This window comes from Balearica regulorum, chromosome 3, assembly GCF_011004875.1.
Source record: "Balearica regulorum gibbericeps isolate bBalReg1 chromosome 3, bBalReg1.pri, whole genome shotgun sequence".
NCBI lineage: Eukaryota > Metazoa > Chordata > Aves > Gruiformes > Gruidae > Balearica > Balearica regulorum.
This window is the reverse complement of record NC_046186.1, coordinates 107,614,867-107,642,804: the sequence shown is the minus strand read 5'-3', so window position 1 is coordinate 107,642,804 and position 27,938 is coordinate 107,614,867. Positions and strand designations below refer to the sequence as shown.

At 36.6% G+C, this 27,938-nt stretch overlaps 1 protein-coding gene across 9 annotated transcripts in view; it reads left to right on the top strand.

The window, feature by feature from the left end:
* The window catches only part of CDC42BPA (CDC42 binding protein kinase alpha), a 190,481-nt gene that overhangs the window by 58,014 nt on the left and 104,529 nt on the right, over nucleotides 1-27,938 (top strand). For all 9 annotated transcript variants that reach the window (XM_075749397.1, XM_075749396.1, XM_075749395.1 and 6 more), the window contains 4 exons: nucleotides 1,716-1,807; nucleotides 7,681-7,764; nucleotides 12,393-12,488; nucleotides 16,784-16,932. In XM_075749397.1, coding sequence (XP_075605512.1) covers nucleotides 1,716-1,807; nucleotides 7,681-7,764; nucleotides 12,393-12,488; nucleotides 16,784-16,932 — 421 coding nt within the window. The remainder of the gene's footprint in view (nucleotides 1-1,715; nucleotides 1,808-7,680; nucleotides 7,765-12,392; nucleotides 12,489-16,783; nucleotides 16,933-27,938) is intronic.

Sequence of the window (27,938 nt, the reverse complement as noted above, 5' to 3'; positions counted from 1 at the left end):
AATATCAAAATTCTAAATTGAATGATGGTTATCTGTATCAGTATTAGGGTTTAGGGGTTTTTTTTAGCAGGGTTAGTTCATAACATTAGAAAGACAAAATACTGAATTCTAGGAGAACCTAAATTGGGTTTCTTACGTGTGTCTAGATATAATTTGGTTGTTATGTAGGGTCATTTGCTTTTGGAGCTTTTGAAAAGAAATTCCCATTTCTGTTTAGAAACATTATTCTGGACAAATTGTTCTGCAGTGTGGTACCTGTTACAACTCTTCACTGCAAATAAAGCTGTACTAATTCCTTCAGTCTCTGTATAGATAGAAGTGGACATAGATGGGTCCCTGTACCATGAAAGCTAAAAAGGTTTTTTTGGGCCATGTAAAACAGCTACTTTATGATGGGCTTTTTTGTTTCTGTCTTGATCCAAGTATGTGATGGTCAGTGCCTTGTCTGTTACAAAAAATACTGTCCATGTTCTACAGATGTGAAACCATGGGTGGAGTATCTGAAGTTGCTTGTTTAGGAAAGTTGGGAAAGACTGCCTTTGAGCCAGAAATTGACCTGGACATTTTCTGAGACCCGTTCCATACACTGGGTTATACAACCTTCTTTTAGGGGCAACTTTCATGGACCATATTTACTGAAGTTTCTGTTTTAGTAATAGATTGCATTTGTGTAAAATGTTAAACCTTATTTTAAAACAGTTATTTTTAAAAGAACAACTTTTTCTGCTTATTTAAAGTTTTGTGGGTTTTTTTCTTCTTTTTTTAACCAAATGTGTTACATGGTTTTTGAGGTAGAGTTATCAGTAACTTGGATGTTTTGTGTGCATGCAGAGAGCATGGATGAATGAACTGGTACTGGTTAGTTGTAGCCATAAATGTGGCTGAAAGATGGGAACAGTCTTCCTGATACTGTTTCATTGCAGAGAACGCTGGGGTTACCTGACTGGAATACAATACCTTCTCTTGTTTACTGCTTTCAAAGATATAAAAGGGGGGAAAAAGAAGAGGGAAATTAAGCTTAATTTTATATACGTGGGATTTTTCTACTGAGTGTGTTAATAATGTCTTGAGTACAACTATTCTCACTTCCAAAAGTCAAGAATTGACTGTTAAGTGTCCCCTATCTTGAAGAAATGGTCTCCAAAAATATTGCATGATACATCATCTAGGCCAGTATTACCCTTCCAGTTACCATTTATCACCATTTTAATTTTTCATTGAATACAATATTGCTTTGCTGTTTTTAATTAATGTTGTCGAAAGCAAACTCCTCGTTATATTATACTTTGCTTTTGCAACCAGAGCTAATAATATATAGCACAGATGCAGTGGATGTCTATGAACTCAAAAGGCTGTAGGAAAATATAGTCAGTTTGACTTTTTTATTTCCCCTTTCTTTTTTTTTCTTTAAAAAAAAACCAACACCAAAACCAAACCAAAAGCAAGACTTCATAAACATTTTCTCACAGCAGTTTTGGCTTAGTTCTTACTGGTCGTTATTTCTAGCTTTAAACTTCATTATATTACATTAGGAAATACAGATATATAAGCAAAACAGTCTTATTTTCAGGGCTCTGATTACATCTCTTTTATGTTACTTTTATCTTGTTTGGTCTTTTGGTTTTGGTGTGGGGTTTTTGTGGTGTTGGTTTTTGGGTTTTTTTGTTTGTGGGTTTTTTTTTTTTTTAAATGATTGATATTTTCCTTTGTTTCAGCCAAACCTTTTACATCTAAAGTGAAACAGATGCGACTACATAAAGAAGATTTTGAAATCCTGAAGGTGATTGGTCGAGGAGCCTTTGGGGAGGTATGTCTGTGAAGGAGGTGAAAGGAAGGGTTTGAATAATGCTTTCGCAAATCTGCAGCACTGAGGAGAGACAGTTAATAGCAATATACTGATGTACAGGGTTCTACATTATTTAGGCATAATGGATATTGTAGGCCTACCTAATGTTTGATGCAAGCACATTTTGACTTATATATTCTTTGACAGCTCTTTCTAAGTCTCTTAAATTTTGAGAGAAGGCAAGTTCACATGGATTAAAAGGCCATGTTTCAACTGTCTGATGATAAATCATTTGCTTGACTGTAATTCTTTCCAGTCAGTAGGTGGAGGCTAGTGAGCTACTGATGGTATAAAGATTTAGCCATTTCTAATCATCCTAATATCCAAATAGTCTGAAAGTAGTTTTCAGCAACTTAAATAGCCAAATACTGCTATTGACATTCTAAGAACACAGAGAAATCTCTCTATGCGTGTCACTTAATTTCCTATTTTTCATGAATGTTTGAATATTTTTCCTGTATGAGAGCATCTTTGGAGGCTCTATGGCATGTGACAGAGAAGAGTTGGTTTGAGGTTCACTTACATGTTTGCATCATGTGTGAAAATTAGTCTGTGGTTATAGAAGAATAGACTTCTCTAGGTAGTACGTTAGAAACAGGAAAATTTTTACTGTAGTGTATGTCACTACATACTCTGATGCCTACATGCAAATGTCATCATCAGGCAACTGTAAAAATAACAATAAAAGAGGAGTATTTATTTAGCTACTTTATCACTTTTGGTTGGTTTCGCTTCATCTGGAGTAATGCTTCTTTATAAAGGATACTTAAGGCCGAAGTTACTCATGGATAATTTATCTTTAGTCTGAACCTCTGCCACAAAGAGAATGTTGTATTCTCTGTTTTGACGTAAATGCTTCTGCTTATAACATTGGCTTTTCTCAGTGCTGCCACAGCAGTTGCAGCTGAGTTCATGTACAGATTGTATAAGAGGTAAGAAAAATCAGTGATGTGGGTGCGTTCTTGTCAGAAGACTCCTATGTGAAACCTGCCTTATACTGTGTTTTTAAGAGAAGTCACTTTTGTCTGCTAAATCAGCATCAAACTCTACAGCAGCTAAACCACAAAAAACCTGTGGCTCTTTCTCAGGAAGCTTCTTTGTGGTGAATCATCCCATGAATAGTGAGAGCGTAACTCTCCCCATCCTTCTGGGGACAGTCTGTGTAATTGGTTAGTTCTCCTCTTTTAGCAACAGTGTTTGTTTCTAATTCCTTATCTGAGAAACATAGCATGACTCTACTTAACTGTCAGAATCTTCAGTAAGGGGAAAACTGAAGTTCTTTCAGTGAAGATGTTTGGGTTTGTATGTTCTTGAAGTAGGACTTCCTAAATATTTGCAAGGATATATGTTAAATTTTGTTACTAGCTTGCAGAAGACAAGTTTCCAGTCCTACAGAGACATTTGTCTAAGCAAATGAGTTCTATATGAAATCACTAATGTTCCTTTAAAATAACCAGTAAATATCCAAGCAAGGTTGAAAAAAGGACCACCAAATTTTACTGCTACTTAAGCCACCAAAAGCTATATTAATATTAAATTGCAGAATACTTGTATGATTCAGTGGACTACAGTAGTTTACTGAGACAGATTAAGAAATCTGTAAGAATGTATTTTCTTTCCAGCAAACTATAAATGAGACCAAGGTTACTCTGGGTTATTGGGAGGAGTAATTTTTGTCTCCTGAATCAACATAATTCTGAAATTCTGTAGACTGCAAACTTAGTGCAAGTTTTCTTTGGCACAGTCTCAGACTTGTTCTTATTTTGATTTTACGCTACTCATTTTCTTCAATTTGCATAGTCAAGAAATATTTCCCTTTTTGTTTTTACAAGCTTGATGTACAGAAAAAGTAGTTTAAACTAGTTATTGCTTATAACTGTAAGAGTTCATTGTTCCTAGTGTTCTTTTTCCCCTTACCCTGCTTGCTGCCAGTCTGAGAATGCTTCCTTTTTGTCGAATTAATGACGTACCCCTTCCCTCTCTGTGCATATGTTTACTTATTTAAAATTTTATGTCAGAGACTGCTGTCTTTAGAAAACACAGATGTTTTGCTTGGAGGAGGAGGATTATCCTGGTAAAATTAATAACGTGGGCATCAAATGTTTCATTGTGCTGGCTTCAGGCAGCATGGTTTGAAAAACTTAACAACCAGCTCTAAACAAGAAGACTTTAAACTTGGGAGCTGAAGAATGCTGCTGGGAAAGGTGAAGCAGCTGGGCAACAGCCCTTAGCAGCAGTGTGTCTCAGCACTATAAAAGTGCAGCTCATTTGAAGGTTCTAGCTGATACCAAAATTTTCAGTTGATTCTATTTTTGCTTTTTAAAAAAAAAAAAAAAAAAAGAAAGTTCAGTGCTTGCTTATGCAAGCAAATACTATGTCGTTATGTTGTTGATATTTTGAAGATGATGAATTTTGTAGCTCCAAGAACTAGTTAGTTACTCTTAAATTTTGGCATCCAGTTATGAACAGTAACATTTCCTCTTCCTGTTTCTGGAGGACTGCCTACTCATGGTGAACAAGAAAACCAGTGCTGAGTGCAGAGTCTTTTATTAGTAGTAGTATTAAATTTTATTTTTCATTGTTTTTCTTCCTTTTTTTTTCTTTTTTAATTGCAATTTTAATAGCTTCTGGTTTAGCTTTTTTCTGTATAAGGCTGTTGTTTTTTAAGCAAAGGAAATGTGCAAACATGTACCATAGAGACAAATAGCCAAGTTTGGGGCAGAAGGTGTCTGACAGCATGCCAGACTGTACTGCTCTTTGTGGGAAATATGGAAAACTGCTGGAAGAATGGGGAAAAAAAACCTATCTGACTAAACCAAGATGTTTACATCAGCACATAGCAATCATTTTTTTGTTGGGCTGCTCACAGGAAAATATAAATTTTAAAAAAACCGCAACCTTTAAAAGTCTAATTGTAAGAAATTCCAGTAGCAAGACACTTGAGGATAACTAGACAGGAATGATTACCCTTTTTTCTGTCCTGACAGCTTCATTAGGGAAGGGAGAAGATCAAAACAGCACTGGGAGTATTTGGGCCTTTGTATACATAGTATATACCTCTGTGTGTGTATGTAAACACTGCCTGGGTCTGCAATCATGTTTCAGAATTTTTTGTTACAATTAAAAAATGCATCAGACTCCTCATTGCTGAAGTGGCAGGTATTTCTTTCATAGTGTTGAAATAAGCATTTTAGAATTAACCTTCATAAAGCACTGAGACACCCCCAAAAAGATGCTGTGATTGCAGAATAATGATGATATTTGTGATCTTTTTCATTTGGGGTGTGTGGTGGTTATTGATATGGAATAACATTAATGACTTTCACAGACTAAAAGACTGCTTCTAACTGATTTTAAACACAGCTGGCAAACATGAGTCTATTTTTGTTCTTTAGTCACTCTTCAATACTATTACACATTCACAGAAGGTACCAAGCCTTGATCTTGTCATTGAAGGCCTTATGCTCCAGCTGTTAACCAAAGGCAGTGCTGTAGCTCTTCTGGTTGTGTCCAAGCGAATGCTGGATAGGAGACTACAAATTTAGGCAGCTGTGTAATTAACTTATGTCTTTCAATAACCAAGTCTTTTGCAGAATAACACAGCCTTTCACTGAGCATACTACAGGCGAGAAATGAAATCCTGAAGTTGAACTTGAAATACATGTATGCTCTTATGCCTCTGGCTGCCTGTACTACAATGGTTAATGGCGGGGAAAAACTTATTTTTCATGCTGGGCAGCAGCAGCAGTAGTCCAGTCAGCTCTAGGACCAGCCTTTTAATTTTTCCCAGCAACAATCACAAGGACCTTTAAGGAAAGGTCTTTAGGGAAGAATTACACTGTAGCTTCATAGCACAGACTGCATCATGCCTAGAGGGTCCCTGTCATCCAAGATATGGTACGGTTGGAACGCTGACTAGTTTCAATGTTAAGGCTTTCTCCTCCTGGCATTTCTCATTAGAAATTGATACAGATATGGCTTATCAGAGTTTCAAGCTAGTTTTAGCTAGTAAAGTAAGAGGAGACCCAAGGTTCAGATCTGCATTGAGGGTTATATATTACTGCAGAGGATTCATCTTTTCCTCTGAAGGAAAATTGTGATGCTCAGTCTTGGAGTACCATGCGCAGAAGAATAGACAAGAGTAGACAAGTAGACAAGTATTAGATTATAGTCTGAAGTAACAATCTATTTTTGTGTTTCAAATCTGAAAGTACCTTGATGGATCCCAAGTCTGGATTTGAACCTCAGTTTTTATACATGAAGTAACCTTTTAACAATTTCAGTTCCTAAACTAGTTTAAACAAGTAGATGTAGTACTTTTCTGTCTTCTCTCCTTGTTTTTAACTGCCCCCCACTCCCACCTCTCCGCAACCCCAGAAAGCAGCAGTGTCAAGAGCAGGGCTGATAATGAGTTGCTGCGCATATGGGAAGTGACAGCTGCTTCATCCATGAATCTGTAGCTAAGCAAGAGGTACGCTTTTAGATATGCTTTAGTTTAGACATCTGAGTATTGCAGTCCTTCAACCTGTGCTTTTGCCATGTTCATGAAGCTGTTGCAGCTGATGACACATTTCAAGATGGTTGAAAGAGGTTTGCATGACACTTTCTTCAAACTGTCTGATCCTGTATTTTGTTTTCTGTTATCACTGTCTTCACACATAGCTGGTTTACTGATTATGAAAGAGGTGGAAGGAATGTAGGATTCAACCTTAGTATTTTTTTGTCACTGGCCTGCAGGATGAAGGTGATGGTAATCTGTGTGACTGCATGTTGGTTTGTAACCAGATGCACACAGAAATAAACTTTTATCTCCTTAAGCCTTAAGATTTATTTGAACGGGAAGAGGCAGAATGGAATAGTTGGAGAATGGTTGTTAAAATGGATTGATTGTTGAACTTTTCTATAATTGAGATGGTAGTGTAGTGGTCTGGTCTACTTCTGATCAGCAGCTGAGTCTGTGGCAGATTCATGGCCGTTTTGGGAAAGATACTTAGCTTTCTGTACCAGGGGAGGCTGAACTGTGAAACATGTTTGTGTAAACTTCTTCCCTCCCTCTTTCCTAAAAATATTCCATGTTAGCTTTTATTATAGCTAAACAAAACCATAATATTCTCAGAAAAGGACTGTGTCACTTGGCTTTGATATATATAATTACATAAGCCTACGGTATATAATGTTTCAGAAGCAATAAGAGGGAGGGGAGCTTGTGTTTCCTAAGTTTTACTTCTCTAGAAAATGTGGATTTCACTGTTTCCCTGCCACTGACAACAGATGTGATAAAGAGCTCCTTGAACTTCAGGTGGAAAAATGTGAAGTAATACATTACTATATCTTTGAAGGATGTCTAGTTCATTATTTGAAATAAGAGTGGAAGTTGTTTTATGGCAAACCTACAGTCCAATTTGTGTCTAAAACCTAAAAGATACTGTTTATTTTGTTTTAGAAACTGCCATGTTGTCTTTTCTTGGAGGTTCTGTAATTTAAATTACTGTGCAGGACTGGAAGGGTAAGTCCAAGACCATAAAGCATACAGCTGGTGATTAGCTGCATGATAGTATGATAGAGCAAGAAGCGTGATGGTGAGAAATACCGTTGTCCGTCTACAATCACCTAGAAAAATGATACATAATGAAAGCTTAAAATAGACTTGAAACTTTCACAGAATAAATATCCTGTACTGTTGTGATGTTACTCTTTCTTGATGGTGATGGTATGGTATTGTGTGGATAGTAAGGCTAACTGTCCAGAACACTGGAAAAAAGAAATCCTCCAGAAATTAAAACAATATGCATTTTCATGATTTGACTTATTTGTCTTTCATTTACCTTTTCCAGGTTGCAGTAGTAAAACTGAAGAATGCAGATAAGGTTTTTGCCATGAAGATACTTAATAAGTGGGAGATGCTGAAGAGAGCTGAAGTAAGATTACATAAATGCTTTCTATAATCATGCATCCTCTTACTGTGCTGAATTGTTACCTCTCTTTCCACAAAACTCTGTGTATATGGAGGGATTGAGGAGGTGCTTCACTACTTACTGACAGTATGAAGATTAGAATTAAAATAAGTTTAAAGCAGTTCATCAGAAGGGTTAAAATGGCATGGAATCTTGACGTAGGTGGGGCTGTTTCAGACATTATACTTTTCTGTAATTGCCCAAGAATTACTAACTATACAAGCAGTCTTTTAATACATGTATTCCAGTTAGGAATGTAGTCTTTAGCAAGTATTTTCCATGGTGAAAGGTAATTACTGAGCCACTCACCAAGCCTATTAGTTTATCCATAGTTAGAACTTAGTCAAGGTCCAATTTGAAGACTGAAAAATCAGAAAGATAAAAGTTTCAAATTCATTTGTGTGTTTCATAAAAATGTCCATCTGCAAAAATTTGTGATAAGTTCCTCGTTAAAGCTTGAGTCCATTCTGTGTTCTGAAAACAGTGGAACAGCTCTTTCACCAGCCCTGCTTTGCCTTGGGTTCCTACTTTCATTATACAACCCCATTCTTCAGACTCCTCAATATATGCCCCTGGATTCCTTTGGAAAGAAACTTAGAAAATACAGTCTATACCTGAAGACTTGTGCATTAATTTTGAACAGAACATGTATCAAACTCTTTAAATTGTTTTGAAATTCTTCATCTATGCATAGTAAAATTAAACTGCCTAAAAAATAGACTCATAAAAATATATCTCAGTGTCTTAACACATACAAATTGCCAAATGGCCAAGTTGCTTTGGCTGTCGGGCTTTTAGTTTGGACAGTGCGAGTACTATCTTGGTGTCTTTTCCAACTTGTCAGATTGAGTTATCTCTAACCTCAGTTTTTATTTGAGACTCCGACTTTGCTACTCTCAGACTGCCTTGCTGTTCAGTTGCTTCCAAGTTTGCTCTGATTTCCACATTTATGTTTTAATTGTATCTTGTTAGGAAATGAGATCAATGGGAAACCATCACACTTTAAAAAAAAAAAAAGCACAACACCACAAAACGTATCCAGACAAAGCCAATTTCTGATGTATGCACATCCTGTCTCTTTTAATGGAAATGTTATCACATTAAAAAGTATAAATGGCATGCAGATTGTGGTTAGATGTGCACAATGTGTTTCCTCTTTATCCAGAAATTAGTCAGATACCGAGTAATCTGGCATTAGTCTCAATAGAAAGAGGTATTTCCCTCCAAGACAGATGTCATTACTCTAAGTTTTATTATTTCAGTGAAAAAGAAAAGACTAGAAATAAAGTTCCACTCTATTTTTAAATGTACCCTTCTAAAGTCAGTTTAAAAACTATTTCTTTCCATTAAAATACAGTTATAAATAGGTTTGAAAGATTTTTCTCTATGCAAGGTATTAAAAATACCCTTCCCATGGGTCCAGCTGAATTTCTGAAAGTCTGAACCGTTAGCCTAAAAAGAATTACAGCTATGTTTTTCCATGGATTTGTAACCCATGGGTATGCAGTGGAAAGAGAACCATCTGGAGTGAAAATGCATTACAAGGCATGACTTTCAACAACTGTAACCTGTCATTCTTAAATGTTGATGAACGCATCTCACTTGTTACTACTGCTAGGGAAAATGACTCATTTTGACTCTTAGCAATGTGCTGCACTAACACTGAAATACACAGGAGAATCATGCAGTCCAAAAATGCAAGACAAGCGTATAGGTAGGTGTATACGTAAATGACAGAAATAAGTTGTTCATATATCCCTGTATCAACTTGGTGGGAAGCGTGAGTCTTTTGTAAAAGCAGGAAGGGAGTATGTTCTCAGGGGCTTGCGAATGCCAGATTAAGGTTGATGACCACAAGCTCTATGAGTAATTGCATGCAAAAACTTTGCTACAATGGAATTATACAGGTTGCAAGGTCGGTGTTCTCTTTTGTATTATAAAGAGCAGAAGTTTTCCAAATACTTGCCACTGTTGAAAACTCAGAGATGTGATGTAGAACTGGGAACGTTACTGATACAAGGAGTACCTGACAGTGTGCGACAGCTTGCTGTTACGCTCCCAAACCTGTTACTCTGAGTGTTGACAATCACTTACAGTTACATGTGCGCCATGGCGGTGCCACATGAGGCTCAGGAGAGACCAGGACAAATATTACGCAGCACGGAAGCCGTCAGCACGCCCAGGAGGTACTAACTCTGAGCTTTAAGGACATGAGCACCAAATAGCTGAGCAGCCTGAATTCTTTGCTGGTTGAAGGCCACGATAACAGTATAGATACAACCAAAGCACTTAGTTGGCTTTGCTGCAACAGAGACTTGGATCAGATGACCTCTGGAGGTCCCTGCCAACAAGTCAAGGAGACCGTGCCTAGGAAGGATGAGGTGCAATGTTGAAATAATCAAAGACACGAAAAAGGCTTCATTTAAAAAACCCAAAACTTAATTGAGCTATGTTACAGTAATTACAAGAACTGCTGCTACCATCCTTCCCCCCCCCCCTTTTTTTTTCTCCCCCATGAATTAATGTAAAGGCAATGAATCACTTTGACTCTTTGGCTGTTACTGTGTCAGCTGTGATCTACTGTGGTAATAGCTGTTGCTGTCAGCTCTAGGCATACTGCCTGGAGGTGGGTGTCTAGAGTGCTGAAGGAATGCATGGTCTTTTGTTAAATCATGGCAAAAACAAGTGGAATTATATAAACTCTGTAGTAACTAATCCTGTGAATTGTGTCATAAGTAGAGGAACTATGTGTCATTTATCCTTGTGAAAACAGTTCATAGCATCTCTCTCTGAAATATGTCAAGAGTTTACAAACAAGGAAGGAAAAACATCAAGCTGAAGCATCGAACAGCTTTGCTTCATTCTAAGATCCTCCTTCCCCCACCCCCAAGTCCATTTTTCATTTAATAACCTTTGAGGGTATTTGGTTAAAGTATGTTTTTTCTCAGTTTTCACTGATTTATCTCATACATTGTGCTGTGATGAAAGTATACCATCTTTTTTTTTCTTGATCTGTTTTATTCTTACTGTATTTACTGAAACAAGACTTGGTATGGTTTATTTGCTTGGAGGAAGGAATTATTTTCTGATCTGTTTTTACGGCATGTATTCTTGTGCACAGCTCAATTTAAATGCTACCTCACTTTTCATTTTTCACTCTCCAAATCTCACAGTCAACAATGACCATATCAGAGTTCTCATATTTGCCTGTTTTTTGGAAATTAAATTGGAAAAGTATAAAGAAAAGCCTTGATTTTCCTTTAAATTTAGCTGTCTCCTAAGATGGAAGAGACAGAGCATGGTTCAAAACGATGAAACATCTTTGTTAAGTAGCAGAGTGTGCTGGAAGAAATTATGGTCTGTGTTTTTCTCTAACTCTCCATCTGCCTTCTAAATAGAGCCCATACAATTATTATTCGTTCTTTCACACTGTCTGTTAGACCTTTTTCTGAACAAAATTTTGTTGGCTTTGCTATTTCGTACCTTTTGTTTTCTTGTGATATTCACTTAAGAACTCAGTCCCTTCAAAACATTTATCATACTTCTTTGCTATAGTTTCTTTTTGGCTTCTAGTTTCTTTGGTCATTTTCCTCTGTCATTCTGCAATGCTGCTTTTGCTGAGGTATTTTATTCACTTCTTGGGGCAGGTTGCAAGACTTCCATTGAATTAACTGCCTTCCTGCTTTCCAGTTGGTTATTTTCTTCACATTTTATCTTCTTTTGTTTCATACAAACCTGTGTTGTTGTTCTTAGGTATTCCTTAGCATTTCTTGGCAGTTCTTGTTCTTCTTCTGTTCCATTTACTGTGAAGGCACCTTTTGCCTCCCGTGTTTCTTTCCATATTTCCATATTTTCTTTCCATATTTCCATATTTCCATATTTTTCTTTCCATATTTCCATATTTTCCATATTTCTATATTGAGGGGAGGTCCTCCTGGATGTCTTATCATATGGCTTGTATCTGGCAAGAAGAGTATTCAGTTCTATCCTACTTTTCCTGAGCAAAAAGTGTGGGGAAAACCCCAACTGGTTAATGATTATCATGTTATGACTACATGGAAGTTATTGGCAGCTACTTTCAAATGAAAACAACAGCCTTGCTTGTGTGAAAATTCAAGTGTAAAACTAGGTTAACGGCATGATGAGGTAAAACAATGACACAAGACTCTACATCCTAGTTCTTTAACTCCTATTGCAGTTATTTTATAATGCCATTACTGATTGTTTTTTTCAATCTTATATTGCTATTCTGTCATTATTGGTACTTGATTTCAATATCTATATGTACAAAAAAGACAAGATTTTGACTTGGTATTTTTAGACAATGGGAAGCAGCAGCTTATTTCTCCCTTTGCATCATTTAACAATATAGACAAGTACAACTGTTTAAATTTTAAGAAGGTGGACTTTTCTGATACCTAGTTTTTCATAGATTTTTGGCATGTTGGGAGAGTGTAGTAAATGACTTTTTACCTGAGAGGCAGTTTTGAGTTTTTTCCCGTGAAATATTAATGTTAAAACATAGTCAACTTGCAAAATGTGTTTCTTTATATTTTTTATTTAAAACCTGTAATTACTTTTCTCCCCTTCAGACAGCCTGTTTTCGAGAAGAGAGAGATGTGTTAGTGAATGGAGATAACCAGTGGATCACAACATTACACTATGCATTCCAGGATGAAAACTATTTAGTGAGTGTTGCTTTTATGTATATATGGATGGAAATGCAGATTCTTAGTTGTAGTTTGAGACAGAAATATAGTTTGTTTATTTTTAAATTTTGTGTTCTGGACTGTACAGACCATGTGAGGATATGTGATTTTGTGCATAAGATTCTGAAGAGTGATCAAAAACTTTTAAAGTTTTGCTATATATATATCAGGAATGCAGCTTTGTTTTCTAAACCACTTGGCATTTGTTGGTTGTATTTATGCCTGAAGAAGTAAACAACTACACACCGATAGATTTTGCTTATTTGGGTTTTAGTGCCCTGTGCTGTGGATTCCATATCATTAGTAAGTTCTAATGTTTTCTTAAAAATCTACTGTGCAGTCATAATCTTTTTGCCCCCAATGTGTCCAATAAAAGAAGTGCTATACATGGAATTCTTGCAGAATTGCAATGCTTTTTGCCATGATATTGCTTTCTGTTCTGTCAGTTCAGATACTTGGAGATCCATGGATTTTGGTGGAGTTTATGTAGAAACAGGGCTCTGCATTTGTGAATCTAACTGTTGGCTTAAATACCTCCCAGCCAGCTTCATGCTTTGTTAATGTCGACAGTAAAAATAATGTCATGTTCTATGTAATTCTGATATTACTATTAACAGTATTTCAAAGAAAATAATATATATACTGCAACAGCCTGGTAGAATTCGTATTAATTTTGCCAGTTTCCTTATTTTCATTAAGCACAGAGCATCTTCTTTATCTTTGATAGTCTGCTAACAGGACCTAGTTTTGCAGCCTGCTGGGGAAAATATCAGTAATACTGGTTTTCATCATTGTAGTGTGAACGTATCGCTAGTTGTCTATGTGCTTTTTATGAAAATAAAATATAACAGAAGTGGCCTTTTAAAAAAGAATAAAAATCTGTGTAGATTGAGCAGTAAATGTGGTTGAGCACTGGATGTTGTTTACCTTGACTTAGTAACGCCTTTGACACTGTCTGCCATAACATCGTCATAGACAAGCTGAGAAAGTATGCATTAGATAAGCAACAGTGAGGTGGATTAAAAACTGGCTGAACTACCAGGCCCATGGAGTCGTGGTCGGTGACACAAAGTCCAGCTGGAGGCCAGTCAGTGGTGGTGCACTCCAGGGCTCAATATTGGTGCCGACATCTTCTTTGAAAGACCTGGACAATGGGATCGTGATAAAGAGGGAGAAGTGGCTGATAGGCCAGACGGCTGCGTTGTCATTCAGATGGACCTCAACAGACTGGAGAACTGGGCAGAGAGAAATCTCATGAAGTTCAAGAAAGGGAAATGCAATGTCCTGCATCTGGAGTGGAATAAAATAAACCCAGTACATTCTGGGAGCCAACTGGCTGGAAAGCAGCTTTGCTTGAGTTCCTTGTGGATAACAAGCTGACCATAAGCCAGCAATGCACCCTCACAGCAAAAAAACATAGAATATACTGGACTGCAAGGTAAAGCGTTGCCAGCAGGTCAGTGGAGGTCCTTCCTCTCTGCTGAACCCTGGTGCAGCTGCACCTGAAGTATCATGTCATTGGGCTCCCCAGTGCAGAAGAGAGAGCTACTGGCACAAGTCCAGTTCAAGGCCAGAAAGATGATTAAGGTACTGGAGCATCTTTCATGTAAGGAGAGGCTGAGAGCGCTGGAATTCTTCAGCCCAGATCAGTGAAGCATTGGTGCGCTTATCCTCAATGTGTATAAATACCTGATGGGAGGGAATAAAGGCAAGGGAGCCAGATTCCTCTCAGTAGTGTCTGGTGACAGGACAGGAGACAGTGGACACAAGCTGAAACACATGGAATTTCATCTGAACACAAGAAACCACTTTTTTACTGTGAGAGTGATCAAACACTGGAACATGCTACCTGGAGAAATTGTGGAGTCTCCATCCTTAGAGATACTCAAAACCCAGATGGGCACAGTCTTCATCAGCCTGCTCTAGCTGACCCTACTAGAGCAGATGAGGTTGGAGTAGATGATCTCAAAATCTCTCTTCTGACCTAAACGAGTCTGTGATTTAGGATTAAATGTCCATGTTAAACTTCCACTAGTTACTAGAATTTAATGTCCTTAAACCTGTGCTTTTTCTTTCTCTTGGAAGGATGATGCTATCATACAGTAGTATTTTTAGAAGCATTTCAGACTTGAATAGAACTGGATGGTTGTGTGCATTTAGAAAGTATTTTTAAAGCTTTTTCGAAAACCAGCTTTTTTTAAGGACATGGATTTTGACATTATATGGGATGCTATACATTGACTGAATTATTTTGTTAAAAAATAAGTTGAAAACTTAGCTCTGATTCCTATACATGTGTTTAACCTCAAGTGCACAACTTAATACTGTGAGTTACAGTTTAAATGTTGGCATATTCGAGGAGTTGAGGGTTTCCTTCTGATTAGGCCACTGTGTTGCTCTTGCAAAATGGGAAGTGCAGCATCCTGTATTGTAAGAGTCAAAATGCCTTTATTTTGGTATATCCAGTTACTAAGTTGTACTGATTTTAAAAATGCTGAAGAAAGAGTGCAGAGATCCCACATCAATTATGAGAATCTTAAGAAGTTTTTCTCAATATACATTCAAAGCAATGAGTTAAGCTCTTGCAGATCTCACTGTATAGTGTATCAGTTAATAATAATTATATTAAGTTCCAAAGGCTTAATGTATTTTCTAAAACTGTAAAACATGAGAATCTAATACTGTAGATCTTGTTTCACAGGGAGCGTAGGAGCACCACTGAATAGAAGATACTTATCTTGTGTAAGGCTCATGAGGATAATTTAAGAAGTTTACTATTCATGTCACAAAGCGACAGATGAGATTTTGATTGTCAGCACATTTAAAATTTTGTGGAAACGCATTATGTGCTTTCTTCATGCACTTGGAATCAGTGAAGATGCCCAGGTTATTCTGTATCAAATTGTTAAAATCTTAGTTCATCACTTTTGTTATTATGGAAAGTATGAGGGAAAAGAAACAGGCATAAGATTTCTGCCTGTCCCACATCTTCCTTATAGCTGGTATAATTTTGCAGATTTTTTCCACGTGTTTTAATTTCTTTTTCTGAAGGTGAGACAGACAACAGAAAGAACAAATGAGGAGAACTATTTATAAAAAGTCACTTTAAATTGGTTTACCCAAATTTTAAAGAATAAATTTGGGATATATGTTATTGCATCTTTAATTTTTTTTATTACTTGTGATTCATTATGCACTATTGTTAAGAGTCACTGCTTCAAATATGGATATATGCTGCCTTCCTGGAAGCAGAGGTTGGAACTCTAGGCAAAAGCTTTCAGTTACTATATACTTTAATAGGAAACTATTCTAATTAGTCTGTCCACAATGATGTTTGAAAGTAATGTTATAGCAGCAGGTGTTAAATTAGATTGCTTATAATTAGTTAGTTATAATTAGTTTGATTTTTTCTTTTCCCTATTTGCCCTTCTAGTTGCTCTTCCACAATTAAAACAAACTAAACTAAGATAAAAAGGTATTAATGATGAGTTTGCTTTGTCCAGTCATTTTGACCGTGTCTCTAAAGGAAGTGGCATTTTGTTCTGCCATAATACAGTAAAATGGATAAAAGTTCTGATCTCTTTCAAGTCTTCACATCCGATTCAATGGCAAGCAGGTTTTATGTTTCATTAATAAATCAGAAATCAAGTGTATTTTTGCCTATCAGCTCAGTTAGAGAAGGTGACACCTTCCACTGTACGTTGACAGATCCTGTATGGTATGCAATGCCAACAATACCTGGAATTGTACTGTCAGCCATTGGAAGTCTCTTAACTTTTGCCTTAATCTGAGTAGTCTAAAGAGTTTCCCAAAATGGGAAAAGATGATGGTAGGAAAAAAGAAAAAGGGAAGCCTGGGAAATTAGGGCCATTAAATGAGATCCCAAGTTAACACAGTTGGTTTTGTTTTTATAGGTCTGTACTTTAATCCTTTACTCCTTTTGCATTCTGTCAAAGGATATCATTTTTATAAGAGAATCCAGAGTATCTAAATATTTTATGTTTGGTGATGAGACAGTGGATGAAGCTGATACAGTTTGGCATGAGGCTTACTGTATTTGGAGAAGAATAAATATGAAAAATATTCAGCTAGGTTAAATTTTAAAATGAGGCTGAATCAGCTACATTTTTTTAGAACATCTAAGTATCTTGGTTAGCTTTTTTAATGCCCACAATAATTTTATAATTTTTATGCTTAAATTTGTTTTTAGTGTCTGATTCACTCAATAAATTGTTTTTTCCCCCCTGTGTTTTCTTATCATTCCCACTCCATAGTACCTGGTTATGGATTACTATGTTGGAGGAGACCTGCTTACATTGCTTAGCAAGTTTGAGGACAGACTACCTGAAGATATGGCTCGTTTTTATTTGGCTGAAATGGTGATAGCTATTGATTCAGTTCATCAGTTGCATTATGTTCACAGGTAAGTAATTTAAGCTTCAAATTCCTTTTGGAGTTATGGGGAGTTACCTGATGGAGTGAAAATAACTCCTGTTACAGAGTTTAAGCTAGTAACAAGTATTTGCTGTTATAGTAAGACTGATAGAACTGACCTGTCTACATCTTGTGGTTATTGAGAACTGTTGCTAACCTTGTACCATATGGTCAGAGACACGAATGAGTATTTGAATGTATATGATGAATCTTGCACGCTGGCATGTTTCAAAGTTAATGATCTGTAACTTATAAAAGCAAAACTGGAAACCTGTTTGTGAAATAGGATCAGCTTTGAACAGGTTTATTAAAGGGTCAGATTCTGTTTCTTAATCAATTTGTTCAATCTATACGGAAGTTGGAAACACACCATTCTGTGGTCTGCTTTGGATTGTTTTCATGGTTTTATTTTGGACTTAATGAAATTATCTTTAAATGAGAGCATTTTGCTAAGTAAGTGTAAGTACTTGAATTGTGGTACTTACCTTGTTATGTTAAAAAAAATATATTCTGTTCAAAGGAAAATATTAAGTCATTTGTGTCTAGCTTTTTTGGAGGCCATGATTTTTTCCACAAAACTGCCATCATCTTTTCTTTAGTGTATCACTCTCTACTGAATTCCATGGTAGTTCTTGTATGCAGAGCAAAAGATTACCTTACAAAAGGCAGAATTTTCAAATGTGCTCAATAGATGTACTTTACTCTGACAGAAATTAGGAGGAAAATTCCCAATTGTTTAAGCTGAATCATTAAGTTGGCAGAATGAGCTTGTTTGATACGAGCATGTATTGCCCTTGATCAGAGTCTATACTGGCCATTCCTTCTTTTACTGTTCCCACTTGACTGCTTCACTCCAGAGAAGGGGGCTTTTTTGTCCTAAAGGCATATTGCGTTTGATTTTGGTTTGTTACTGGGTTGTGTTTTGTTGCCTTTGAGACTGTGGGCTTTCATGAAAGAGCTGTAGCGAGGAGTGCTTTAAAATGGGGTGGTGCTAAGCTGCAAATGCTCTTCTGGAATATTTTGAAGTCTGCTACTTTTGTTGAAGAACCGTGTCAACCTGCTAGAAAGAGCTCTTTGTGATAATGCTTTGTGGAAAAAAACCCAAGCAGACTATTTTTCTTAAGCAATTTTCTTGAATTTTAAAGATTTCAATTGTGTGTTTTCTGAGAAACTGTTCGCTTAGGACCTGATGTGAAAGGTTGTTGTATTCAGTTTAATTTGGATCTAACTTTTAAAATGTGTTTGTGGGTAAATTGTTGAGATGCTGTTTCCTGTTAGCAGGTGGAGAGTACTTCATGTACTACATAAACTGTTGTATTTTACCCAATTAGTCTGCGTATGTGGTAGTAACTCTTCCCAAAAGAACAAATGCCCACCATCTCCACCTTTTCCTCCAAACAGATCAAAACCTTTGTAATACAGCACTGTTAATATGTAATATGCAGCAGATGTGATGTTTCTATCCTCCAATAGCTAGTGTCCCCAAGATGAAATAGGTGTTGATGTAAAATTTTGACAGAAAATTCAGTACCACTGCAGTTCAAAACAACATACTAATTATTATGCTCACATATTTATTACTATGAATGTTTAACAAAAACAAAAAAGCCCCTATACATTCCCAGTCATTTCTTTGATTTGGGGCTTTGCTGGTGAGGTTCCCTTGTTTATGAGGTTCTAAATGCCACTTTGGCACTTTATCATTAATACTGCTGTAATACAATGCCTGTTTATAAGGGGATGTTTTGCAAAGGTTAAAAAAATGTAAAGAGCGCTTGAATATGTGTTAAATGATCAGCCTTCGAAACGAAACTCATTCCACTGTTAGTTTTATTAGGATGTTTGCAACTGGTAATGCAAAAGAAAGGAAAAGAAAACACATCATCTAAATGCCACTACATGCTTTTTTCCTGAAAGTGTAACTGTGGTGGCCACATCCTTTTTGGGAGTGTGCTGAATGCAGGAAAGGACATAGGAGAAGGAGGAGGAGGAGGAGGAAAGTACTACTAAAAGATGGATAATGTCACAACTGTAGTAGTGGTATTTCAGACGAATAGCCAATATGCATCAGGATTTGATCTGAGTTGTAGCTAGTGAACTAGAAATCATGCTTTAGGCATGTTTTGTTCCAGTTTTTTTCATACAATGAGATAGCAGATTGTTTTGGTTTATTTCCTTTTAGTGCCCCAGTTCTTTCAGGACAGATTTCCACATTAACCATACGTAATGTTGTACTTTGAAGATAATTTTCTTCCTCTCTGAATGTTTTTGTACCTTTTAGAAATTGTATTTCTGTTTTTTATTCTTAGTGTGCCACTCCTCTTGCTTTTTTCTATTGTTAATCACTTTTCTGTTCTCAGTTGATTTTGTTTAGGAATGATATGGATTGCAGTGGTAATTGGTGTGCAGACCACTCCAATGTCAAATGCAAGTCAGTTACTTTTCTTTCCTAAAGTACATTGGCCAAGGTGCTCAAACATCAAATACAAACAACCTCAGCATTAATTAAATGAAATTGCTATGATTGTATTTCAGGTTTAGGAGTTCCAAATCTGAATGCTGTTTCTGCATTAGAATTGTGGAATTATGGGATGAATTTATAGTGGGAAGGAGATCAAAATCTAGATATTAGTAGAATTGTGCAGAGAAATTGCATGATGTTTTTGAAGTTGTCTCCTGATACCTACTAAATTGAAGAAGGAGAAAAGTTGCTAGCTGAAAATAACACCACTACTGCTGTTTTCTGGATATTCTTAAATTTTTTGTTCCTAGTTTTATCTGTTTTTTAGTTTAAATAAATGTGTGATAGAATGTTTGTGAGGTAACATCAATCAGAACATAAAACTTTGATAATTTTTCATTTCTGATCAATTAATTTCTGTGAGCAAATCATGTGGTATTTTACTTGATAACTAAATGATGGCTCAGAATGTTAATAAAATGGCCTTTTCTTTAATGTGTATCTTAGCTTTTGCTATTGTTGTAAATGCACCAGTGCTGGCATTACCAAATGGCATTGACAGCTCCAAGACTAGCTTTAGAAAGAAAACTTCATCTAAGTTAAGTATATGTGCAGATGTTCACAATGAGGAAGAAAGCATGTATGTATATTTCTCAGAAATGCATGACTTGGGAGTTCTTGTAAAGCTTATACCTGCCCCTGAGACCTTAAATTACAGATTTGTACTAATGAAGTGATACTTACTTGTGGGCCAAGGTTAAATATTGCCGTGTGCCAGTTTTTTCTGCAAACTGTAGTATTGCACAGGATAAGATTTTACATTTATTAGGAATCAACATCAATTTGTGTTTTATGGATTTGTAGCACTTTTTTTATTGTTGGGTTTTTTTGGCTAAAAAAGCCTCCACATGCATTAATATTAATTTCAGTTTCAAGGTTGTGTTGTTACTTAATTCCTCATGACGTATGTTAAAAGCTTGTATTTGCATGCATTATCAAATATCCAGGTGTCGGCTGGAGTAAAACTCATATTAGCTTAAGCTGGGTAGCTACACTTTATTTATGCATGTTGCATTACCTCAAACATCTAAAATTTGTTTTTCTTACAACTGAAACTTTTAACTCTGCAATTATTTTATTGGTGAGCCAGGTTTTCTCTCCATTTTATGTAAGGTGGAAATTGAGGTGTAAAATGCTTGGTTTTGTCTAAATCCTTTTAAGAAAAAAGACTTTAGAAGGCCTGGTTGCCACTGGAAGAAGTTTCCCCTGAGGACCGCAGAAGGTACCCTCCGGGCACATACCCTTCCTAGGCACAGCGAGTGTGCCACGGGTGGCTTTGCATGCCGCTTCAGTGTGCCTGTGCTGCTGCCTTTTGTGCTGTCTTTAGCAAGGGTACATCTAAGTCTGTCCTAAATATCATTTGGGACATTCCAGCTTCTTGAACAGTACGTAATTATAAGTGTTAATGTGCTTAAGTCATTTACATCTTGACTTTCTTTCCTCCATCTATTTGTTCTGTGCAGGGTTGCAGAGTGATTCAGTTCAGAGCAAATTTGCAGCTACCAAGCGTTCAACATTTAGGCTCATGATCCTTCAGACCACTGCAAAAATATTCATTTAAAATAGTTTTCATATATTGGCATACACCCACATTAAACAGTCTTCTTTTTCTATTGAATGGTAAAACAATCCTCACTTACCTTCTTACTAAGAAAATATTTTGGAAGGATTATGAAGCACCTATGTTAATTATTATTTTTGTTGGTTAAGTTTATGGGAGGATAGTTAAGACTACAGGGCAAACTCTCAAGTTACATACATTTCAGATGTCATCTTTTGCATGTGAAAAGATAGGCATGCAAAGCATAAACACATGTACTTCCATAAGGTATACAAGATTACAGTTAGCTTGATCAGTCTGTTTCTGGATTTCTGGTTGCCCCTGTCTTAGTCTGAAGGATTTTAGCATTCTAAACCACCAGATGCATTTTTTTTTCTTCTCTTTCCATTTTCTTTATCAGCTTCTGAAATTTAAGTTGGGCTTCACTGGAACATTTGAGTCCTTAAAATGTAGAGCAGCAGAATTCTCTGTGGAAGTGACATCCTTTCTGAGAAATATTGAACATAAGGGAATAAATCCATTAGAGGGATAAAAGAACTGTCTATTCCCTATCAAGCCAGCCTCTTCTTTGCTTTTTATGAGAAGGTACTATTTGTCCTCAGTAAAAATCATCTTAGGGACATCCCTGAAATATTTACTGTAGTTAGCAGGCAGCTGAAATCTGGGATTCTTTGTAGGATGCGTTTCACTTTCAACTATAAGTTTCAGTGCCAGGATATCCATTTTTGACTTGCTGAATAAGTGGTTTTCTGTCTTCTGGGTGTGGCCCATCTTTCCTGATCATTAATTTGCTTAAGTGGAAAATTTGGGGGTGGAAGGCCTATCTAGGGAGTTAGCTCTATTGCACGGTATGTCTGAGTTGAGTTGGCACAAGGATGAGCCAAGTGCTCTGGCCTTTGGTAAAGTGAACCCTAATTGTGGGTTTGAAAGAAAGCAACAACATATTTTAAATGTTTACCAAACTTTGCAACAGATATAATGTGGAACACACACATGAAGATGTCCTTACAAATTGCTGAGAGTGAAGGAAACAGGGCTAGAAAAATAAGGAAAAAATAACAAGATTCTTTTCATAGTCTACTGAAAATGTATTGCTTTGAAATGTTGCATGGTTTAGTTTTACATGGAAAATGGCAGGACAGAAAGTTATTTCAGTGGGTATTTGGTAAGCCAGTGCTTCCTTACAAGGTATTGCTTTACAGAGGAAGGGGTTCTGTGAGTTTAGGCTCTGTCTTTCCTCTCCATTTTTCCACTGATGAGGGGCTGTAAACAAAGGTCATCTTTACAGACTCTGGGCTTTTGTTTTGCCCTGTGACCCTGTATGTTCTAAACCCTGGCAGCTGCTCCCATAGTACCCCCTCAGGGTGGCATCCCACCTGCAGTGAGGACTCTGTGAGGTTAATGCTGTTTGACTAGAATTTGTTGATAGGATTTCTGAAGGAGACTGTGATGACCTAGAAGTATTTTGAAATAAAAGACTCGTATATGCTTGGAGTGCCAAGAGCTAGTGGATCACATTGGCTGTGCCATCATGTAGAAGGCAAATGCTTTCTTACAGTATACTGTCTAGTGGGAGTGTTAATTTAAGTGAAAGCTGTGTAATGGGTGACTGAGCTAGCACAGACCTATATTCTGTGTTATTTGAGCAGAAGGAATTTAGAAACCCTAACTCCAGTGCCTGAAGCGATAGTAGCCTTGAGTAGTCCTTTCAGTGAAGGTACTTTTAAAACGTATCCTTTGTCCTTTTTTCTCCCATTGTTCCTCTCTCCCTAAGACCCAAGCTCCAAACATCCCTTCTGCTCTGCTAAAATAAAGGTTTGTGGGGCTGTGCAGTGAACTGAACGAGGACACTGGTCCGAGTTAGAAGTAACTTTACGTTTTAACTAACCTGGGTCACTTCTCCGGTCTGGTTGATGGAGAAGGAGAATAGGAGAAAATAGCTTTGAGCTGGTCTTTCCAGTAAAATCTGCGTTCATCGCATTGTGCCTGTTTTTTCCCTACGTCTGTTGAGTGGTACTTGAGATATCTGGCTATTTATTCAACGGTGTGATTTTTAAAGAAAAAGAGACACAAGAAGCAGTTGGAGATGGGGTATCTTACATGTGGTTAGCCATAATACCCTCAGAAATAAACCTTCCTCTTTCATGTCTGACACCTACCTCCTAAGAAAGGAAATTCTTGATTATAGTCAGTTGAGAAGGCCAGCAAGATGGGGAGCGCACCCCTCTGTTCTTTCTTGTGAGTCCCCACTAGTCCTTTAGCTAGGACAATTACACCTTTATTAGAAAGCAGACTCATAGGAAAAGGAGGAATGTGTAGATGAAGATTTTCTTTTCTTTTTTTTTGTGTAGATTGGTATATCTTCTGGGTGCAGTTGCTTGAAAGGCAGATGGATGTGAGCACTGTGATGGATGTGTCAGATGGTATGTAATCCAGTTTAGGTAGAAATTGGATGTGGTTGTCATAAAACAGAACTAAGTAAACCCTCCTAAAAGTGAAAATGAGAGAGACAGACAAGAAATAAAGTTTGATTGAAAAGGGTCCTTTTTAACCTTGTGCCTTAATGGGAAAATTCTTAATGCCAGAAGTCTTACATAAACCCCCCTTGGTCTTGCCTTCCAAGTAATAATGTTTATAGCAAGGCTCAGTGGATGCTAAATGTGATGGAACTTTCCAAGAGATACTGCTGCCTCTAGCATAAAGATTCATTTGACTTCTGTGGTGTTTGCAGAAAAAAAAAGTCCACATTAGAACTGTCATAGCGTTGATCTGGTTCAGCGTCTTATGAAGTTGGAGGTGTTTTCGGAATTTCATAACTTCTTTTGAAGAGAAAACATTCCCATTTGCAAGCTGTTTTTATGTGAGTTAAGCTATAATTTTACACTCATTCTTTTCTGATTATTTCAGACCTGGAAATATTTTCTCTTACTACCTTCTTTGATATCCAAAATCAACATCGGGAAAGTAGGACAAAAACATTTTCCTTATTTCTGAATTTTCAGTCCCAGTGACTGTGGTTCTGAGGGTGTAATTAGCTCATTGTTTGGTGGCTGAGGATAGAGTTGGTAACTTACACTTTCAGTGATTTTGTTCCCATTTATAAAGTTCAGAAGGATGCAGGCAGACGTGAGGATGGCAGTTGTGTGATGGAGTCTTCATTATTCTCAGGTTTTTTGTTATCTTAGGAGGAGACTGACTGCCTCGTCTCTTGTCTTCTGCAGACTTTCCACCTCATTATCTCTTTGTGGAACACAGTATTTATTTCATAACTACCTCCTTTCACAGTGTCTCAAATTTTCATTTATTAATAGCCTATGTGTTCCTCAAGTTCCTCCTTAGGATGCCTTTATTTTATTTATGATTATGGGCCCATTGCTTCTTTCTTGTTATTTGAAATACAATTGGTTTTATGTTATTAGATCAGATCAGATTAGAAGGTGCACAGGACAAATTCGTTATCCTCTGAATTTGAGTGTTATTTAGTTTTGTCATTGCATAAATAAGCAATAATAATTTGGCTTTATAGTTTGATATTTCTGCAGTGTTAGTATCAAACCATAACATTGAGATGCTTGAATACATTATAGGAAGTGTTTTAAACCATTGTCTCTTACCTAGTTGCTTGCCAGGGCATTCTTCACAGTGAGTATTTGATGGATTTGGAGTGAGGATGTCTTCACTATCTGAACTTTCAGATCTGACAAGTAGAAATTTGATGTTTGAATTTCTGAATTAAATTGCTGTTGCCCCAACCACGAAATGTAATACTTCTTTTCTTCCTTGCAATTATAATAAGATACCAGTGCAAGAGTCTGATTCTTGAAAAGGCAGATAAGGAAGTATCAGTCCAAATAACCTTGTCTGCATTGAAGCTGTTCTACAGTAAGCATTTCCCTGTACATTTTCAGAAGAGCTGTTTTGTTGTTAAAGAGCCTACCTTGTGTTCCTTTGTAATGACAGCAAAATACTACTAAGTTTTAACTTCTTACATGAGAAAAAATAGGTCATTTAACATCCTGCAAATTAGAATACTGCTTACAAAGCAGATGCTTGTGTAAGGTCATGCTTGGTTCAGTTATGGAAGGCTTCGTGGTTGGGGTCAGGGAAGCAAGGCCTTGTGGAGCTTTATCTGAAAAGATGTATTAAAATCTTTATTGACTCAGGTGCTGTGATGTTTATGCTATTCAGTTTTTCTTTATTAGCAACTGGGGGGCAGCCTTTAGCATTTCCTCGTGCAGCAGGAAGCAGTGATATTACTGCCACTGTAACTCAGTAATTTTTAATCAGATACAGTGTCTAAAGTCCAGGAAAAGGGCATTAGAAAGGTACAAAAGAGAAAATACTAGCTGGAAGAGAAGAAAAAAAAAAGGGAGGAGGGGCTAAAATCTGAGCTGGTATAACAGTAGCAAAGTTATGTCTTCCTCATATAGGAAATTGACCTTTTAGCACAGAAAGGAATTTACTTGGCAAGTACAGCTCTTTTACGGTTCTGCTTGAGTTTAAGGGCTGAAAATTCAGGCCTTCAGTTCCTATCTAAGATATTAAAAAAATACGTATTTGTTTTATTTTTATGCAAGCATTGTGCCGTATGCTTTATGTTAAAAGAAGAAAGTATATTACATATGCAACTTGAATGCAAAGACTTTTTCATTAACACTATCCTTTATTCTTAATAAGTGTAGTTTTAGTGTGTTTGAGCAAACAGTACACTCTTTATTTTTCTTATTACTTTTAAAGTTCTGGAGGTACTGGGATGCATTTAGACCAAATGCTTTTCTTCCTTTATAGCCTCTGGCTACTGTTCCTTCCTCAGTTTCTTGCTGTCAGGAGTTTTAGGCAGATGTTACAGTGCTTATTATATCTGGATCATGCTTGTCAATATGGTTTGTTTTCTAACAGTAATGAAAGCAAAAAAAACCCAAACCGTATCAAACTATTTATATATTATGTCTGTTATTACATGGCATAGTAGAAGAACAGTAGACATATGCCTCAAACTTGGTCTAGCTTGTTCCGGCATGTTTCCTTGGTTCTGGTTGGAATAAAGATTGGCTTACAAGTTGAACCTACCTGAACACATTCTGAATGGTTTGTGGGCTGAGAGTCTTTTAGGATACATCTTCATTTTCTCCCTTCATTTCTATTTTGTAAGAATAATGAATGTATGGTTTTCATATTCTTTCCCTCAAATTAATATCTTTTTTTCTGTGATTTAAAAATGACGGGGCCTATCTATTAAATACAGCTATTGTTTTTTCTGAAAAGTTGCTTTAAAAAGCTATAAAATATTCCTGTATAAACGCATGAAAGCGCAGTTTTGGTCTCTAGTGCAGTGATCTTCTAGGAAAAGCGCATTCTTACAGTCCTCCTCAGATACCAGAGATATCATAGACTAATGCTCACTTTACATATAAATATATTGGTATGTTAAGTTTATACAAGCACGCTTCATTTTTAATATGCTTACTTCTGTATATGCTGCAATATTTTTGCTTAGCAAAAGATAAATTGTTACTAGAACTACTTTCCATACTGATTAATCTGGTACACCAAAAACTTTCTACAGCCTGCAGCTGCATGCTAAGGATGTAAAAGGCTGTCTTAGTGCCTAAAAAGAGGTAACTTTACAGAGTGCCGCATGGATGACACAGCAATAAGCAGAAGCTGTGAGAGCTTTACAAAAACCAAAGAAGCAAGAGCTTGAAATTGTCAGTGATTCTTGACAATTAAGTGGTGAACAGGCTCAGCTGCACATCAGATGGCATCCCAATGAGGTGAGTGGGAGTTCTATATGCTCTGTCTGGGAATTTAAAGATAGCTAATGATATCCACATTTAATATATGAAGAAAGTAGAGTACAGGTGTAGTGCAAAATAAACACAGTGTGTTATTTCATATGGTGGACATAGTTTCATTTTTATAGCAGAGCTATGGAGTGTCAGTCCAGGTTATTTGTCTCTGACTTTGTAGGAGTAGTTACAGCCAAGCTACAACGGAGAGTAAGTTGAACTTCTGGATTATGAATACTTCAAAAAAAGGCTAGTAGGTTTTGGGACCGCAATAAATAAGGCAAGATAAGAAAGCCATTTGTGCTGTACTTCAGAGACTGGTTTTCATAATGGGAAAATGTTGGAAAACAGAAAAATTGGAAAAGATAATGATTCTTTATTTACATGTGGGTCTAACTTGGGTTTAGTAGTCATGAAAAAGAACTAAATTTCTGTACCACAATGACTACTTCATTTTAGTTTGTCTCATACTATTGGAGCTACACTTACGTTTTGGCACATGTTTGGTAGCCTGATTGAAATTTCTTATAAGCAAGTTAAAATTTTAGGGATTTCTTTTGCAGATCACAATTTTTGAGGTAGTTTTTCATGCCCATTTTGTGTATGGTCATTCTTCAGATTGTTGGTCACTCTTGAAGTTGTCAGACAACTTTCAACTTTCTGAAACTTTAATGACAAGGACTATAAATAATATTCCAGATGACATTTCAGAAGGAACTTGTATAGGTGAAGTTTCTGCTGTTACACTCAATAGGCAAGCATTTACATTTTACATTGTTAAATTTAATCCAATTTCTGTTATTGCAACCTTCAGTTTAGTGATTTCTGTATGTCTGATATTTCAGTCTTCCCTGGTGTTACTGTGGCTTTCCAGCTTTGTGATATCTGTGTATTTTATTAGCATGCATTTATTTTTGTGCCAAGGTTATTAACTAAAACGTTAAATCAGTTTCAAAACTGACCCGGGAGGATTACCACTAATAATCTTGCTCTGATTTTATTTCCTCTTTCAGCACTACCCATTGTCATCTCTCTCTTAGCCAGTTCCTTACCAATACTTTTATTAGTGCTGTCATTCGTTCTTCCAGTGGCACTCTTTGTCTTCTGAAAAAAATGTATTAAAA